This window comes from Sitodiplosis mosellana, unplaced genomic scaffold, assembly GCF_009176505.1.
Source record: "Sitodiplosis mosellana isolate CC-2019 unplaced genomic scaffold, AAFC_SMos_1.0 Smas_scaffold_6150, whole genome shotgun sequence".
NCBI classification, from domain to species: Eukaryota; Metazoa; Arthropoda; class Insecta; order Diptera; family Cecidomyiidae; genus Sitodiplosis; species Sitodiplosis mosellana.
Genome location: NW_022601391.1, coordinates 2004922 through 2024751, shown reverse-complemented (window position 1 = coordinate 2024751; position 19830 = coordinate 2004922). Strand labels below are relative to the sequence as shown.

At 36.5% G+C, this 19830-nt stretch overlaps 1 protein-coding gene across 1 annotated transcript in view; it reads right to left on the bottom strand.

Moving 5' to 3' along the window:
• Positions 1-606: 606 nt before the first annotated feature.
• Positions 607-19830, bottom strand: part of LOC129574118 (uncharacterized) — a 21773-nt gene continuing 2549 nt past the window's right edge. Inside the window, exons 2-8 of the mRNA XM_055455552.1 lie at positions 4298-4640; positions 3633-3889; positions 3364-3476; positions 2940-3075; positions 2610-2805; positions 2319-2511; positions 607-2166 (exon numbers count right to left, since the gene is read on the bottom strand). Coding sequence (XP_055311527.1) covers positions 921-2166; positions 2319-2511; positions 2610-2805; positions 2940-3075; positions 3364-3476; positions 3633-3889; positions 4298-4346 — 2190 coding nt within the window. The 5' untranslated portion in view covers positions 4347-4640 and the 3' untranslated portion in view covers positions 607-920. The remainder of the gene's footprint in view (positions 2167-2318; positions 2512-2609; positions 2806-2939; positions 3076-3363; positions 3477-3632; positions 3890-4297; positions 4641-19830) is intronic.

Here is a 19830-nt window from a genome sequence, read left to right as displayed (position 1 = left end):
TGTTCTCTTCATATCGGTTTATCGCTGGTGTCGGTTTTATTATTTTATATTTTGTTTTTTTTTCTTCTGTTTTTCTAAACGAAAGGAAATGAATGAATAGAGAGGAAATAAAGTTGGTGCATTTGAAATCGGAACGTATTACTTCGAGTGTGTACAGTTCGAAATGTTATTTTTACTCTTTTTTTCCTCGGTTTTTGTTTTGTCTAACAGCAAAAGCCAAACGTACGGCAATAATGCTACTAATGAATAATGATCACTACTTAGTTGTATACTTCATCTCATACATTGCAAATATATGGGTGTAGTGTACAACAATGCAATTTACATACGCGAAAAATGTTAGAAAAATTCTAGAGACAACATGTCTACACAAATGTATGTAATGCTCTTCCATATATGAAATTTCAGGGGAACTGGGGCGAGGATATGGGGCAGGCGGGTCTGTGTGTTGATTGACAATCGAAAACGAACATTTGCTGAGTGTTCCCTTCAAAAACGAGACTATCATTTTGAAGTGCACACACAGTATCCACAGCATTCGATTACCGAACGATTTGGGAGATCATTGCATTGCATGCGCCGAATTGAACGGAAAAACGGATTCAATTTAAAATTATATCGCGAATATTAGTGTTTAATAGACATAATATGCAATTGTTAATTGTCGCTTTGTATGATAGATTCGAATAGTTGATTTTGTTCTTTCATTAACATCATGATAAAAATTGTTGTATAGCTCGAAGTTGACAAGGGCTATCATTAAATTAAAATAGTTAATATTTATTTCGTCCACATTATCATTGTTATTTTTTACATATCCTCTTTTGAATTGTTTTTATTTGTTTGTTTCTTCTAATTTTTGTTGCTTCATTTAAGTGTGAGTGTGTGTGTATATGTGCTGTCCCATTTGTAGTATCAGTTCACTTATTGCGTGTTTTGATATTCGTATTGTTAGTGTGAATTTTCAATTTATTTTGTACTCTTCGTGCTTTTTTATTATAGTTATCACTTAGATTAGAATTGGCAAGATTATTGGTGGCCGAAGCATTGGTTTTATTGTTGGTAATTGTGGTTGCCATTGCCGGAGTGTTCAAAGAGATTGTTGCGCTGGCCGCTCCGAGATCCGACATATTCAATATCGCATCGTTTGATGGAACTGCTATGCCATCATCCAGTTTACGTTTGCCATAAAATCGAGGGGTGCCTACTGTTAGTATGACTCCGCCACCGCCATTGGCCGATTTTTGTTTAGTCTGCTGCTCATCCTGTGGCACAGTAGTAGCTGACAGTTGCTGTGCGTTCGACGATTGAGTTGTCTGTGCCGCCAATTCGTTGCCCGACGAACTTGTATCGGCCATCATCGAATTCTCGATGACACTCGTCGTTTTGTCATAAACCGCATATTGCCATTCGGTCATATTTTGATTACTGTTGGCCTTGTGACGAGCAAATTTCAAACGCTTCTCAAGGCTATCAAAAATGCCGCCACGATTGATGGGCGTTGCTACATTTGTACATACACCGGAACCTGATGACGATGTCGACGATGACGATAATGGCATGGAACCATTGATCGATGCATCAACGCCATATTCCGGCGACAATAGCAATGTTGACGATGTGTTTGATCCATTCAAGTCGTTCAGCGCATCCGTATTGTCGTCAGCATTATTGTGCATTAACAACATTGCGTTCACCGCATTGCTTTTGGGTGTTGTTGTGAGATCTTGTGAGATGCTTGACTCATGGCTTTGTACTTTCGATTCTAATTCAAAATTATTACATTTACCTAGGACATTGATTATCTCTTCACGGCTACTATTGATATTATTTTGTTTCATTAATGCTAACAAATTTCCCGGTGGTATGGTTAATGTGGTCTGGCCACAGTTATTACAGATGCAAATCGGTGTGGCTGGACTCTTTGAGCGATAGTAGTGCAATTCAATTTTGCATTTATTCAACTCTTGCAGCAATGTCGATATTTTGGATGACATCTCTTCGCTTTTCTTGTCATTTTCATCGAGCCGATTTGCATATTCGAGTGTTTGCTTTTGTTGCTCGGCCAACATGTTTTGTAATTCGGTGATTTGTTTGGCTTGATCAGTTGATTTCCGCTTGCAGAAACGTAAATCGGTGCGCAGCACAGACAATTGATTGTTATATCTAGAAGGTAAGTTGGTAGAAAAAGAACAATTACTGCTTACTCGAATACAACTTCTCCGGGCAGAGAGAAGACATGTGAACAGGGTTTAATTATAGTTTCAATCGATTTTCATTAACGCCACTGAAACAAACTTGTTGGATAATTTACTCACTTTTTCATTCCTTGCTTAATTTTACGAATGCCTTTTCGTAGAACCATGTTACTTTGTGGCGGTGATGGCATCGAGCTCGATTGACTCGATCTTGTTGATATGGACACTGAATTTGCCGCTGCTGACGATGACGATGATGTTGATGTTGATGTTGATGCTGTATTGAACAAGTAGCAATTCTTTGACGGTGCACCTGTGCGCCAATATCAATCAAAAATATATCAATTTCAGTGGATTATCCATAAAAATACTAATTATTTAGCCAAAGTTCACTGAAAATTGCTTGCTTACGTGTTGCGGTCGAAGTTTTGCCAAAGAAACTTTTGCTGAGAAGGCCAAATTGTGGCATCGACGGCTCCAAATGATCTTTAAAAAATTCCATAGCCATTGTTGAAAGATCTATCAACTCTTCGGTTATTTTATATGGACGACCTAAATTTGGTGTGGTTCGGATATAATTCAATACGTTGTACACTTCGTCAAGAAACTGAAAATGGGATGAAAACAATTGTTATTAGATTTAATTTGGTGCTTTATATAGTAGGTAGTGTGTATCAAAATTCAGGAGAAAGAGAGAAAAATAAATTTTATTTTGTTTGTATATGGAAATGGAATACGTACTGCGCCCGGAAAGAAGCATATATGCTTGTGCTCAATGTACCGACCAAATGTCATTTGTAACAATGATAAACGCATACAGCACGTCTCAATGATATCACATTCGTAGGACAATGGATGCGATCGCCGAGCTGACTCTCTAGTGTTTCATAGACAAAACAATGTGGATGTTTTTTGTGTGTGTTATTTTTCATTTCATTTGTACAGAGAGAATTGAAAGAATTTAACAAATCGCCATTTTGACTGGCTCATTTTGACTCAGATTCGAAATAATTTAATGAAATTAAACAATAGAATCGTTTCACGATTTGAATCGCTCTGTCAGTTGCAGTGTATCTATCGTACACTTGTGTTTGTATGTGTGAACAAATCAGAACAACAATTCTATGTATGGTTTAGAAAGAGCATCGACTTGTTTGGCACTTACCTTCTGGGCATGATTTTCTTGATATTTTGAAAACGTTTCATCAGTTGTGTTTGCAATTTCGTGAACGTTGAATTCAAAATGGTTTTACAAATTTGATTTGTTTGAGTTGAAACCTGAAATGAAAATAGCGCAAATCAAAATGAAATACATTTGCAAATTTGCTGAATCGCACTTTTGATTGAATCAATTGAGTTTGCGTCTATACGTAAGTATATATGTAATATGTATGCATGCATGTGTAATGTAATGTATATTTTGTTTCTTTTTACCAATCGCATGTTTGAGACTTCCTTGTAGCCGGTGTATTGAAAAATTCGCTCGAAAATCTCCACCGGCATGTCTGTGAGTTGGATTTGGCGTGCCGGAACGATGATAGCACCAATGTTTGATTGAGTCGCATCGCCCATTGCCGTAGTGTTGGCCGAGTTATGGTTTGATTGTTGGCGTGTCGAGTTGCTGCTCTGTTGACTGAGTGTGTTAGACGTCATTCGACTCGATCCGCTGTTTGTATTCACTCCCGATGATCCTAATATTTCAACAAACGACAAACAAATAAATGAATAAAAAACAGAGAATTGAATAAAAAAAACGACATACAATAAAACTGATATCTTCAAGGGCAAATCACTCAAAAGTAATACAACGCTGCTGAAAAAGTAATACAACTTTTTAGTGAATTGCCCCTTGGATATCTTGAATGATGATTTCTTTTTTCTTTGCAATGCGGCTATTGCGAAATCAATCGAAGCGAAAGCAATAAAAAGGAGAGAGAGAGAGAGAGAAATGTATCCACCGACTGTATTTGCTCCATTGTTATGGTGCTTCTCTCAAAGTCAAATAATAAACAAATCAGGCAATTGATTACGCGCGACATTGAATCGAAAGAGGGGAGAAAGAGATAAAATGTAAATAAGATTGAAATTGAATCTCTTACCTGCTTCAGGACTAACGGTTGTTATAGACATTTGCCGTGTTGAAACCATTTTAGCACGTTCGTTTATTCAGAGTTTGCTGCTCCACCGACGAGAAGCACTTGAAATTTATGATGATTTTCTGGTTGTTTGTTCCATACACGATGAACAAAAAATAAAACAGCAACACCGATATTCCTTTCGATATCACTCGGACACATTCAAGCCAAACACATACATACGCACGCACATGCACACACAGAGAGAGAATGGAGGATCACGTTCAAAAATACAATCGCTATCTCGATATACTCCTATTTAAGCTCCGGTAGTTGGTTGAATCAATTTAATTTTATCGTCTGAAACCTGCAACAAATAGATAAATAAGAAAATCTAAATCAAAATCAAATCAAAATCAAATTTCATATTTGCGAGTTTGGTTTCGAAAAACAACAAAACCGAGAAGAAGAAAAAACTATTATTGGTAAAATACAATTCAAAATGATTTAAAACGAATTGCTCAAATGATACGACTATGAACAGAACAACAAACATCTCACAGCATAATCAGTGCATTCACTGCATTGTTTGCTGTTTCGAATATATTTGTTTCGTGTCTTCGAAATGTTCAAACGTTGTCTACGTCCAGACTGTTGCGAACATGTTGGTTTTTATGTATTTCGCCTTCTCTTCGTCGTCATCACCGTTGTCGATGTAGCTGTCAATATTACATATACACACACATTACACATGCATAGCATTTTAAACTGAAGTAGAAAAAGAAGCACACAAAGTGGAGTCTACTATTCGTATCGATGGTAGGTGATATAGTTTAAATATTTTGTAATAATTATTTGGCCGCTTCGTTTCATACTTCACATTCGAATTCAATCAATTATTGGGAAACGAGCTATCAAGAATTTTCGAAGAAGCAAACAATTTCTCTATTTTCTTTTTAAATTATTTTCCCATATTCCGAGTCCACTTATTGTGAATTAATTTAAAAAACACGAAAATTAGAGACTAAATGGAATTTTTTTTTCTAAATAAATAGTTTCATCCGGAATATGCATTTTCCGTTCATATCAGCTGATTTATGGACCTTGACATTTCACTGCGAATTAGTATTCATTTTCATTCAAAGAACGAAGCGTAAATTCTTGCAGATTTTTATACCATTGTTCTTTCAAGCAGTAGTGGAGAAGGTATAGACTCAAATACACTGTACTTCAGTACTATTGATTGGTAAATAATCATGGCGGCTCCATATTATTGCAAAAAGCACAAATGGTATAAAGCCTTCACACGTTCTTTAACATCCATTCGATAATCAAAACAGTCGATAAAATGTTGTTGAAAGATCTTCGATCTTCGAAAACCTTGTGACAGTTCTTTCTAAAAAGTGAATGATAATAATCAAAATTCAGTAACCCGCCCTATTATTCATGAAATTTCAGAAATTGAAAACGTTCCCCTTTTTTTCTTAATCGAAAAAACGTCCTCATTTTTCGTGAAAAAAATCTGTGCATATTATATATATGTGATTATATATCTAGTGTAATGTGTAAACTAGTCAAAATCGCTAGATGTGGGTGTGAGATATTTAAATCCTAGATGTGGGGTAAAACTGGAAACCCTTCCTCTTGCACACGTCTGTATGCCATCAGTAGAAATTGCTTCATACTGTTTTGTGAGTTTGGACAAGCAAAACAAAGAGTGAATGATTTAATCAAGCATTGAATGGTGTACACTAAGAAAACTGAAATATCCATTCAAATAAACAATTTTATCGAGTGCAAAATGCACAAAGCTAAGAAATGTTGTTGATTGATTCCGATTTCTACGCTTATGATGGACAGACTACGAGTTAGTGTGTGAGAATGTCACCTGTCATAGGCGAAACATTTGAATTGAGAAAACATTGATATTCATCGTGTCATTATTAGCATGTGAAAATATTGTATGATATGATTGATTTTGTTATATTCAGTATGTTTTATATTTTTCGTGGTGGACTCAAATTTATATGCGCACAGAGATAACCGGCCAACGTATATATGCGCATATCACAAAAACACTTTTGCATCATCATCATCATCATTATTATCTCCACTGCTTTCGGCAATACACTGCTCTCTTTGTTGTGGCTTTTTTCTATCTATCTCGGCTATTACATTTTAATAATAACGGTTAATTTATAGTAAAGGGTCAGAATACAATACCGTATGACTTTATTGTTTTATTGCAATGTGTGCAAAGCGAAAGAGTGAGTGTGTAAGCCTGCCTTTGTTATGTTCATTTTGTTTCCTTCTTGTTGCATTAGAGCAGAGAGAGAGAGAGAGAGAGAGAGATAGATGACAAGTGAAAAGTTCATTAACCCAAAAGATACACACGCGTTGCCGACATATTATTTCTACAAAAGCTCAAACTTTGCACTTAAATTACACATTTATTTCTCTCATATGTGTATCGATACAATCAAAAATGCTTGTGTTTTTATTGACGTGATTCTTAATTATTAAGCTAGACCTAAACGGCAGGGCATCGATATCGCTTTCCTCACTGCAATGCTATTTGTGCACAAAAGCAACAATAACACAACAAAAAACACGAATATCAGAGAAAAACAATTTTGATTAATGAAAAAGTGTGTTGTTCATATTGAAATGGCGCTAATTTGCTCAAAATTTTCTACTGTCTATTATTGATTCGTATTAAACACTGGTGTAAATGCTTCCGTTTGATATGGTGTAGAAAAGTGTGGCCATTTCTAGTATGCGACACATAAAAACTGCAATAATCAGAATTTAAATAATCGAAAAGTATGAGCGATAAAAATGGCAACAGGAGTGAAAGAGATGGAATTAAAGGGAGTAGAAAATAAGCAATAGAAAATAAATGCACAAATCGCCCGTTTCATGTTTAACGGTGGATGTGCTGACAAGAACAAATTTTTATCTGGAATCGTGAATCTTGGACTGCGTCGTTCGCATCTATACATTCGATGAACAGTCAGAAAAAGAACACAAACACACACAACAAATAAAACGAACTAACGTAGCAATCCATATGAGTATTGCAATGGCAGCAAACAAGGCCAAAGATCCAGCGTGCTCGGATGTTCAACGCTTCAGATACATGTCGAAGAAAAAGTTGTATGCGAGAACAACAACAACAACGCTGACGACGACGACGACGAATACAAAAAAAAATTGACTATTAAAACAGAAATTCAGCAACGTTTCTTTGTTTCTCTGTGAGTGAGTTCGTTGTCCTTTCTCAATCACTCTTGCACAACAGTCGGTTTGTGAGCCTCTTGTTCACCGTTTCCTTTTCGAAAACAATGGCTGTCGTTTGGATTTTCTTTTGAGCTTCACAAAATTGCTAATTGCTTTTTATCTTTCTGCTCAATGTTATGTTCCCTGACCTGTATGCCGGTGTTTACTCAATCTTTGTCTTGTATTCACTTCGGCTAGGATTGTTTCCGTTTGTTTTTAATATATCTAAACTTTTTGTGCCATGAAAGGCGTTCGTTTTTTATTTGTAAATTCGTTCCAATTTGTTTCCCCCATTTCATCGATTCAGTTTTGTTTGTGATCGTTCTTGCTGCGCTTAATTCAATTAATGCGAAACAAATACGAAAAAAAAATCGTTTAAATGAACGAATGGAATTTTTTTTTTCGAAATGCGCATATTATCTGTAGTTTGAATTTATTGTCTGATGTAAATAAGAAATATACAGACGAAACACTGGATCTCACTTGCTGCACTTACACAAGACATGCATTTGCTTCATATAATAAATATAGACATAGCGAAATGCACGGCGAACGATCGACGTATGGTAGAGAGAATGAAAAATGCCAAACGACACATCATTTGACTAAAATTATCAAAAATGAGGAAACGTTTCCAACAATTGATGACTTTTTTTTCCAACGAACTTGGTAAATAAAAAGTTAGTCGATATCAGGTTCGGTGAATAATGATGTTGGGTCCGGTCGAGTTGTTTGACCAATCGATTCGCATAACACGAAATCGTACAAATGTATATTTATATGCATCGCCAAACAAAACGGACAAACAACCGAGTGAGCTTAGCACATTGACTGACAAACGTACACGTACGAATGATGATATGACCCGGGTCAAATATTCGAGCTAAAATAAAATATCGCTATCACATGTTCGAGTGTACGTTATGATTGGGAAAAAAAATTCAACAAAACATGAGCTCTCACTGAGCCGAAAAATATGAATTGAGAAATTGGCTGCATCCATTTTTATGTGATGTACTTAAATCGAGATTTTCGCAAACGAAAATTACCGTCGCTGCTCTACCGTTTGCTGTAAAATCTATATATATTTATATGCATAAAGATAGATATTGAGATGTTTCTTGCACAAACACGTCCTTGCATGCACGCATCGCGTCCGAACAACTCCACCGGCAAAAAGCAATTTCTCGAACATGTTCATCATTTAATGTTAGCGAATTGAACCAGGCACTATTGTATAAAAAAAAAGCACAAATACACACACACAAACACATAACGTGCACACTCATAGAGCGCCCGCCACTTACCAAATAAACAAAAAGAAATTCGTTCATTATACTGCTAGCAACGAGGAAAAGACACACACACACACACACACACACACACAGAGAGAGAGAGAGAGAGAGAGAGAGAGAGAGAGAGAGAGAGAGAGAGAGAGAGAGAGAGAGAGAGAGAGAGAGAGAAAGAGAGAGAGAGAGATCAACAAGGCAGGTTCTTATTCAAATATTGTTGCATAGAATATAGTATATGGTGTGTTTTTGTCATTTGATTGGTTGTTGGTGGTGGTGGTGGAGAGCATTTCTCGCAATTCATTAAGAGACGAAAATAGCTGCGGTGCTTATTGGTGAGACGAGCTAGCTACTGCATCGTTGTACATATCGTATAGTAAAGTAAAAATACGGTGTTATGTGTGAATAGTCTATATCGGCCAATTGCCCATAGTCCAAGGTAGTTTGGGACGAAAACCATCGTACCAGTTAAGTTTAAAGGTTGGAAAAATCAATATGGTATATGAGATAATTTACATGAATTTCGTTATGATGAAACTGTAATATATGTATCTCCTCCTCTAACAACCTCAGACCCAACAGAACAATGAATAGTTTGCAAGCGGAGAAAATTTTATTTATGCAAATTTCAGACGTAACGCATCAATTCATTTTTTTTCAACGATGATTTTTCCGTGCAGATCAGATTTAAAATGTTGACTACCCGATGCACATGGGCTCTCATATATGTATGCTTCGATGATATATTGTACGTATACACTACACCAATGTCAGATAATTGCCCTTTTTTGGTCTTCTAGCGGCGCCCATCAGATGAGACAAAAAGAAGGTCATTTTACGGCAAAAAATCCCGACTCAACCATGAGAAAAAAGCAATAACAACAACAACAACAAACACAGCAACAAATTAGAACGTTGAATTTCATGAATTAATTATTTGAAAGCCACCCGTCGGCGACATATTTCTTATGTATAGATAATGAGGATTGCTGTACAATTTCGGATTGCGAGAATCACACATCATAAAGAATGGTGTGTTTAATGATAATTATTACATGATTCGAATAAAAAAGTTGTAGACTCAAAAATTGTTTCACCCATCATAAGCCGCACTGAGCCTCCCATATATGCACCGGTATGATTTTGATTGATTGTCTATACATTTTGATCCACCATCGAGTGATTTCTAGTATACAATTTCATACAATTATCCTGATAATCAAATCTGTATAACATTCTATTGCTGGTCATTGCGGAGCTGTTTTATCGTTCGTTAGCCACTGTCGCTGTTGCTTTGGGGATCACATGCATGCACGCATTTGTTGTTGTTTATTCTTCAAAGTAATCGCTATTTTCATTAATACCTCACTAGCTGAACATTTGGTTTGGAGTGTGTGTATGTGTGTGTATATATAATTAAACTGCGTGCGGCAAATGCAATTTAGTGTACGCCATCGACCATCTTATTGACTCTCTGATTTCTGTTGTTTCGAGCGCACACTCAGCAGCTAACTCGAAACAAACAAGTAATAGAATGCAAACACAAACATTGCGGTATTAATCAATGCTGTCCCTTTCTTTGCTTCGATGTCTCCATTCGATTGACATTATTATTATTATTATTATTATTATTTTTTGCAAAGAATTTCTTGTGTCGATGTTGATGTTGTTGTCGTGACTCGGTGGTACCTTTAATGTGTTGCGCGTTGTTGTTATTTTTTTCTCTTTGAATTTCTTTATTCTTCTATTATGTCTTCCTGTCTTGAGTGTGTCTGTGTGTGTGTGCTGTACAATTGTTAGTTTCGCGTTCCTGGTAGCCGTTATTGTGTTGCATTCTGCTGTACTGATTTCTAACGATTTTTCTTTTCGCGCTTTATGTTGTGCTGTGTCAAAGTAGAAGACTGTGTAATGTGTAACCGATGATTTTTCGCTTGTTTTGCGGTCGACACGAAGTTATCTCAGAGAGTTGCGGTGCAATTAATGCATATGTATTCTTTGAACGATGGACGTGATTATATAAGGTTCGGCTAAAAACATGCTGAAAAATTAAATGAGCTACAAATCGATTGGGATGGAAATAAAAATGTATGCTTTCCATTGGTAACATCCTTCCACATCGAAACATATAGTGATCAGCGTCAACTGTCTAAATAAACAATAATAGAGTTTATATATACATTTTTTTCTTTTTCGTTGCTTTTTTCGTTGTTGTTATAGCACTTTATTTCTGTTCGAAGCATGTAAGGTTAATGATGATAGCCTGATCCGAATATATGCGTTAAAAACATTTTCAATGCATCGTTCGATCAAGCCCGTTTCTATTTTTCATCATGAGCACTTCAGATTCGGTCCCATTTTAAATAGACCGAGCGCTCGCTTTGTCAGTGGCACAACTACAATGAGATACTATGTGATAGATACACATAGTAAAAGTGCATGGAAACTAACGAGAGAAGAAAAAAGAAATATAGCAGCATAAGCAAAAACAGCAACAACGAATATTACTACTACTACAACTACTGCTGCGGCGCAGGGAAAAAAAAATATATGAAATGAACACCGCAAACACATCGGCGAGTCGCGCGAATATACTCGACTGTGTGACTCAGTACATATTGCATATTGCATATTGCATACGAGGAAGACCAAACGAATCAACCAACCAACCAACCAACCAACGAACGAACGAACGAACGAATGAATACGTGCACACAAATTACGCTAACTAATTTAATACGAAATAAATTAATGTGTTTGCTGAAGATAAATGGCATGAGTCTGAAAAAATAATAATGGATAACGGAGCGGAGACAAACATGAAAATTCACTCATTTGTACATTCAAAATGTATGAACATGGGAACGCATTTATCACTGAACACTGTGCACACGTACGAGTTTGAATGGGCTAGGCGCTTTCATTCGTTCGTTCGTTCATTCACTCAATCCATCCTTCTCATTCTCTCATTTTTGACATATCAAGACTATCACTAGCACCATCACCGATGAATTCGTGCCTGATGTGATATATATTTTGGCATTAATCATGCAAAATTGTATGACTGCATCGATATCAAAACCAAAAGGAAATCCAAGCACATCTAGTCATTGAGCACATACATTCGCACTCTCTCTCTCTCTCTCTCTCACATACACATAAAACCGCACATGTATCATCACTCATCCTCGGCAACAATAACCAAACCAACAACAATCAAACCAAAGGCGATGGCAGCAACATCAACTTCAAGATTTTCCCGAAATGATTTCTACGATGTTAGACCAAACTGGCACCGATGAATTTAACTATCTTCACACAGAAAATTACATAAAAAGACAAGCAAGAACGAGCTGTTTCTATTTCAATAAATCAACGTTCGGGCCAACAAATGTCTTCCGTTCGACGAGCAGCAATACGAGAATCAGTGCAACGAGTACAAAACCAAAATGAACAAAAAAAGCCAGAGAAAAACGAAAACACTGAAGAAACTAATCTTGCACTGAGTCGCTTGCCTATTTTTTTTCTCTTCATCTGTCTGCCGAAGCTCGCTTTCTGCACACATATCAAGAGAGAGAGGCACATACACACATCCATCAGGCTATTCAAAATAAATCATTTTACCATGTTTGTTTCTGCATAATGCGATTGATGTGTACGTGTATCGGATGTCGCTCGAAACGATTCTTTGACGTGTTTCTTCGCATTTTAAATGATTTGTTCCCTGATTTGTAAAGCACAAAACGATGCAAATAACCGAGTCAAGTTGACTGTAATATGAAAGTACCTTAGATCAAAAGTAGATATAGAGATGGAAATGACTTTTCTGTTGACAAACAAGGATCGAGATGTAATTTAGTTTTTGTTTTGTTTTTTCTTATTTCGAAGGAATCGGTAAAAGGTCTTGATTCTGAGTTTCTCTATGGAACTGGGAAAATGGTTTCGAAAACTAATTGCTCGTACACAATTTCAATCTTGTATATCGAAAGCTTAGATAATGACCCCTAGGACATGTTTTGACATTTTCTTTGTAGAGAAATAAAGTAGAAGAGAATAAAACGACAGCTCAACATGGATGATATTCAAAAGAGCAAAGACTGGTCACAGTACCAAACGAAGCGAAAGTAAGCTTAGCCACATGAATTGCGTCCATTCAAGATTCGCCTTTTGAAGGTAAGCTGTTGATTTTCGGTTCGATCAAACCAATAAAATTGCTCTTCTTGGTTGAACGATTTGACCTTTTATTGATGCAAATATCTTGTCGATGCCTATGAAATAATTGCGACGAATTTTCCTTATCACATTATGCGAGATATGTTGATATGAATGCAAATCGATGTGAATTTCAGTTGAAAAAGTAAGCGGCAAAGAAAGGGGAGAGAGAGAGCAAGAGAGAGAGAGAGAGGCGAACACTACACAAAATACTATGCATGTGCTGTGCAATGGAAAAAAGGAATGGAATGAAATGATATACACTCTTGGTACATATTTACATAATAAACAAGCATACGAGAATGTTTTAAGTTGTTGAGCAAAGAAGAAAAATGAAACCAACACAACAACCGAGAATTCCAAGGCTGTAACAGTGTAACAATGCGAGATATATGTTATTACATTTGCTTGCGCGATATCATTTGCTTGGCATGTTTTATTTTTGATTCAATTGGTGCGCTGTGTGTTCACTAATAATACGCCACATACAATGATTGCTGATTCACAAATGGAACGACGGAGTGGAAAGAGAACTGAAAAATCAAAATGGGAAAACAAAGTGAATGAAAACCAACAAATCATTGTAGCTCTTTTGCCCGTGGTTATGAACATAAAAGTCAATTTCGCTTCATAATAATATCACCCAGACATTCAAGACCCGGTCAAATGAAGAGAAGAGAAGAGAAGAGAAGAGAAGAGAAGAGAAGAGAAAAAAAAACACATATCCAAAACGAACTCATAGACAAATGAAGACGGAATGCAGTGCCAGCCAAGAACCACCTCAGTGTGTGAAACGCACACCCATCAAGATAGAAGGATAGAGTGAAAGAGGCAAAGAAAAATGTAGAAGAAAAATATGAAAATAAAATGTAGTTTCGATTAGAAACTGCCTGTAAAAAGCAACCTGGAAAAAAGAATGCAAAAGCAAAAAAAAACTGTGAAAAATATTTGCACAATTTTCAATAATGAAAAAGTCACCTCCAGTGGTACTTATCCATCCGATGACACTAAATCATGCTACCATAAATGTAACATACATATTTGACATTCAGTTTTGCGTTCTCTCATCGTCATTGTCGGCAAAAAAAAAGTTCACAAAATTCATTGAGCATATCATGCGGTTTATTGTGGCATATTCTCTCATTCTCTCCCTTTGCTTCGGCGGTCTATGTGTCTGCCCGAGTGAGCGCGACTATATGTACACAACCGAATAACAAAACGTGAAATTGGTACATTAAGCACGATTTTTAAATAGGAATAATTTTACGAAACTATATAGGGAAAAATGGCATTCATTTCTTTCTCGAGACCATATTGAAGCCATTACCGAGCATAGAAAGCAAGATGGAAGAGAACGAGAGAGAGACAGAGAGCAAATAAAAAGATTAAGAACGAGGCGAACAATTGTTATTTTCGTTGCGATTAAAGCTGAATATCATCTTGGAATATAGTTATAAAACACCAAAAAAAAACTATTCGACTGTTCGAAGCAACAAGAAAAAAGTAAATCGAAAATTGAAAACTAGGTGGCAAGGAGTTGGTTGTATGTGGCAATGCACCATTCACTTAGCGTTTGTACGAGATTGAACGGGACAGCAAAAAAAAAGAAACCAAAAGAGACCGTCAAGACTGAGAGTGTTGATGTGGATATATGTGTATTTGCGCGAACAAAGTGATAAGATAGAGAGACAAAACAAGCCAAATGCATATTCGCAATGTACGAATTTGACGTAAATGTGGCTGCGATTGAAAAGGATTCAGCCAAAAACGGTCTGTTTGATTATCTCACGATGCGCGTACGTACGCATAATTGCTTCTAATTTATTCAGTCTTCCTGGAAGACTCTTCCGCATTCATTTGAATTTCAAATTAACCAAATCATTTTCATTTGATTTATCGCGGCATAACCTGAATACAATATTTTCTTTGTTTTTGTCATATGTCCAGAGTGGGTGATTTAAACATCGGACAATTTGCTTTGTATAAAAGATTTAGTTTCGATATTGTTTTAGTAAGAATGCACACGGGAAATTCCCTGTGCTAAATGTGCCTTAATTATTTCATTCGAAATGGTAAACTAGTATGAGCAAGGCGTTTTGTACCATACCATAATCAATTTACCATTGAGTGGAGCATTCGACGATGTATAATCGACGAACGGCACATTTAACCGAATATTAGCTATCGCTTTTTTTTTGTTTCTCTCCCAATCTCAGTGCATAGGTTGTAAGTAATTCGTGGAATTTACAAGAATGCAAAAATATCCAGCGTATAAAAAAACAACAAACTCCAAACACGAACGAAGAGGCAAGTAACAAAAAAAAAGAAAGAAACATATAGAGAGAATCAAGCGCTGATTCTAGACTCGACAAACATACGCAAACAAATCCAATTCGGATTGGATTTTGTTCTGGCTTATTTCAATAATCATAATGAATAATTCTCTCATTGCAATGGCATTGTGAAAAACAATATGCATACCAAGACCGCATTTTTTTTTGTGCGTTAATATTGCTTCACATTTCAGTAATACGTGAATACGTGGTGCAAGCATCCAATGAAATTACAGTACAGACAATTCATAAAAATAAATGATTATATATTTTTTTACGGTATTCCACCGCTAAAAACCGACTCGGTGTCGATGTGCGCTATTCAGTTGAATGTTCCCCAAGTCTCAACGGGCTCCTTTTTTGTGTATATTTCACTGCGAGCCAGAGAGTTTCGTTTCATGCGTTGCTCTGTTATCCACGGTGTCAATGCATGTGGTACACGTGTGTTTGTGCTATTGAATGAGCTTTCCGATGACGACGCCGACTTGCACACGTAAAATATTTTTATGTGTATACTGCACAATCGCAAACACACATTGTGCACAAAAAGTGAATAAGTCTGTGTGCTTTGTGAAGTTTTGTCGACCCACCGATCCTTGTTCGCCGATTGCTCTTTTGTATCAGCGCTATATGTGCATACTATTTTTCTTCTGGTTTTTGGTGTGTTGTTCCCAGCGTATTCGCCTGAAATTAACTTCACATGTGTAACCAAGACCAAATTTTAATTTTTCGTCGAGCTGTGCAGCGGAAAGCACTTCTCTCTTTTTTTTAAACTTTCAATGAGTGTCGGCATTTCATATTTGTTTTTTCTGTTATGTTATTGGTACTCTGTGTCTTGTGTGATAAATAGTCTCTTTTTTTGCTTGCCTTTTAATGGGCATCACCCATCAGACGAGAGTCAGAGCCAACACTCAACAAATGAACGATGATATCGCAAATTTGAGTATCTGCTTCAAATCGTTCCAAATCCATTCGACGGGAATGAGTGTTGTATGTGGATATTGTCGAAGCGCTTTTTTGGGCAATTACAGTCGCATTCGCGTTCGCATTCGAATGGCAGCCGGCTAGCATAGAGCGAACGAAACACACGAAATTGAAATCGAGGTAATGCCTACTGAAAAATGAATATAATACGATGATATTTTGCTCGAATGCATTTGCTGTAATTTGCAGAATCAACGGCATAGATTTTATTAATATTTTGCAATTTTGATTGCTCAAAACTGGTTTTGCTCATAAATTAAGAAACGAAGTCATTTTTTATCCATTTTATTTGCAAATTTCCATGGAACGAATTTTCAGTGTGTGTGTGTGTGTGTGTGTGTGTGTGTGTGTGTGTGTGTGTGTGTGTGTGTGTGTGTGTGTATGTGTGTTTTTTTTCGCCGCACAATTCGCCTCTTTTACTCTTTGCCGGTCTTAATATGTATGTACTACGTCGTCTTTTTTTCTACGTTAATTTTATCTTTGAAAATGTTTGCCTACTCTTCACATTTGTATATGTCTACCGCAATTATGAGCAATTGCGAACAAAACGACATCTCAATTTTTCCTTCAAACTCCGAAATGACTAGCTTTTAGTTGGAGAAAGGGAGTGCATAGTAGCATTGATGGAGAGTCCATTTGATATGAATAACTAAAATGTGTTATTTCTTTTTTTTTGTGTGTGTGTGTGTGTGTGTGTGTGTTATTTTTCGTATACATTGGTTCGGGCACTATACAGTTAACAACGGAATGGAAACGACGGAAAAATGAAATGAAAGGCTGGAAAAAAAAATGTCTGAAGAATTCGTGTAGTGTGTTTGTTATGCATTGTTACTGCTCTGTGTGTAGTATACAGAATTTGGTTGATGAATAGAAATTGTGCACATATTTAATGAAATACAAGCTAAGCAATGTTCATTGCATGCGGCTGATATTTATTTAAAATCATTATTATTATATAAATGTTAACAATTGTGCATACTTGAAGTAAAACATAACATTTCTAACCGCATAAACACTCTCTATTTCTCATTCTTTTGATATGTGTGGCGTTTTTTTTCCTTCTTTTCCATTTTTCATTTTTTTTCCTTCTACATTTCGTTAGTGTTTCTCTAGCTCTCTTTGCTTCGGCAACGCGACTAGTATACATTTGCTCGAATGCATTGCTTCGTAGGTACCGTACAAATTCTATAATTGTGAGTGCATAATATAAGAAACTTATTACATGATACATTATGGAAAGGAAATTTACATATAGGGTATTGCCGGCGAGGTGACGACGAGAACCGCTTCAAAGTGTAATCATAAAAAAAGCCATTTCAATGAAATGGCTTGTGCGATCTAATTGGTATGCTATGCATAGCGTATGCCCTGCACGATGTGAACCAACATATGTGAAAATATTTTTCTTCCGTCATTTGCAAATTAAAAACCATTTACGTATGAAATTAAAATCATCGTCAGCTAAAACAACTTCGACGACATTCGCTTAGTATGTGCGCTAGCAACGCCCGCGCGAACAATTCGCCTTCTCGCTTGTATGCTAACTATGCTCTGATATGTATATATTAGCCGAACGTCAATAACGACAGACACGATCGAGAATTGACGACGCTTCTGCCTGCTGTTCAATAAACACTACTTCACTCGACAAATCGATTGATTGATTGATCTAACTGGTAAAACGGAATGCTCCGAAAATGCAATCATTTCAAGCTATCAAATATCGACCAACTAAAATTCTCGCATTCTGTTTTGCATAATGACAGCAATTACGTTGTATTTGTTTAAATTTGTCTGGTTTAGTTTACGAATGCTCAAATCGATGCGACGAAAGAAAAGAAGAAAAAGGAAGGAGGAGGAGGAGGAGATTGAGATCTTTTGTGATTGCGATTAAGTCGGTTTTGGAATATTCGGTATGATATTTTGGTGGCCAATCCTATCTAAACAGACACTCTTACGAAAGCGAACAGAGCAAAGTCTCCAGAAAATATAGTTTTTGATCGCATTGTTCTCAACTTCCAACTGATTTTTTTGTACAAAAATACAGTCTCCAATTTAAATTGAGCGACTGAATATGTAATTAATTTTTACTTGAATTTGTCATGGTTTGTCTGAGCAATTTATTTAAAAATAAATAATTGGCATTTGTCATTCCAATTGTATCCGCAACTAAAGAGATGGCGCTGTTCAAATGAAGTCCACAAGTGGATATACAATACAACGTACAATATTCCCGACTATTTTTTTTTTTTAATTCTTTCGATGCAAAGAGCGAAAAGAGACTGAATTTTGGGTCCCAGTTTTTGTTGTCTTCATCAGTTAAATGCTATGCAACCGAATATTAAATACAAAGCGAAATTCAAAATGATTGTTTACACTGAAATAGTGCTACAATGGCACCGCGCACGATGTGAATGACGAGCACTTGGTGTATATCTAAATGATATATTTGCTATATTTATTCGTTTGTTTGCCGAACAAACTCTGAAGGTTCTTCCGTGATTTATGCAATCAAGTTGTGAGCTCTTTCAGTTACACACAATGAGTAGCTGGGCGAATCGTTGGAGCTGACAACTACAACGAACGACGAACGACGGATGAAAAAAAAACCAACTAACTATTCAACCAACACTGATCTGATGGAGAACCATTCCCATTCAACTTATGAACAAATATTGTCAACTTTTTCACTTGGCAAACTATTTTAAGTAGCCGATTTAATAGCATTATTTGGCTTCCCGTGCCAACTGGTATCGCCTGAGAACTGAGTAGTTTGGTTGTCGCTAATTCTTTTCAACTTTTCTCTCTCTCTCTCTCTCTCTCTCTCTCTCTCTCTCTCGACCAAATCTGGTTGCTGTAAACTTATCCAATAGCTCAACTGTAGGCCGTTTTTTTGAGGTGGAAATGCAGTGCATTCAGTAAGGCATCATACATGCATTAATACAAAATAGAATCGGTGCCGACACATCGATGCAATATGCAATACCACATGTACACAAGTACTTTGCACACCAACAGTAAAATACAAATGTTCACATCGGCACTAGAGTCAAAGCGATGTGCAAAGCTGATGGCGTGTACAGATAGAGAGAGAAAGAGAGAGAGAGAGAGCATATATGTAAATTAGAATTAATCGTATTTTTTCGTAATTTTTTTTTTCATTTCTTCTCTCGTACGTTTGACTACTCTGCTTGCCCTTGTTACGCTCTACGCCAGTAATCTTATTGTTTGGCTTGCTTTAGGCACATTTTTAAGAGCAATTTGAGAAGCGGGACAAACAACTAGAAACGAACCGGTGTCGCTCGGGTGTTTGAAATGCTCTTGATTTGCTAATGAGTATATTCATTTTCACTTATCAATTCGTAAATTGGCGAAAATCGGAGCACAACTTCATTTTTAGCTTCTCAACGATCGAACGAGAGAGAGAGAGAGAGAGAGAGAGAGAGAGAGAGAGAGAGAGAGA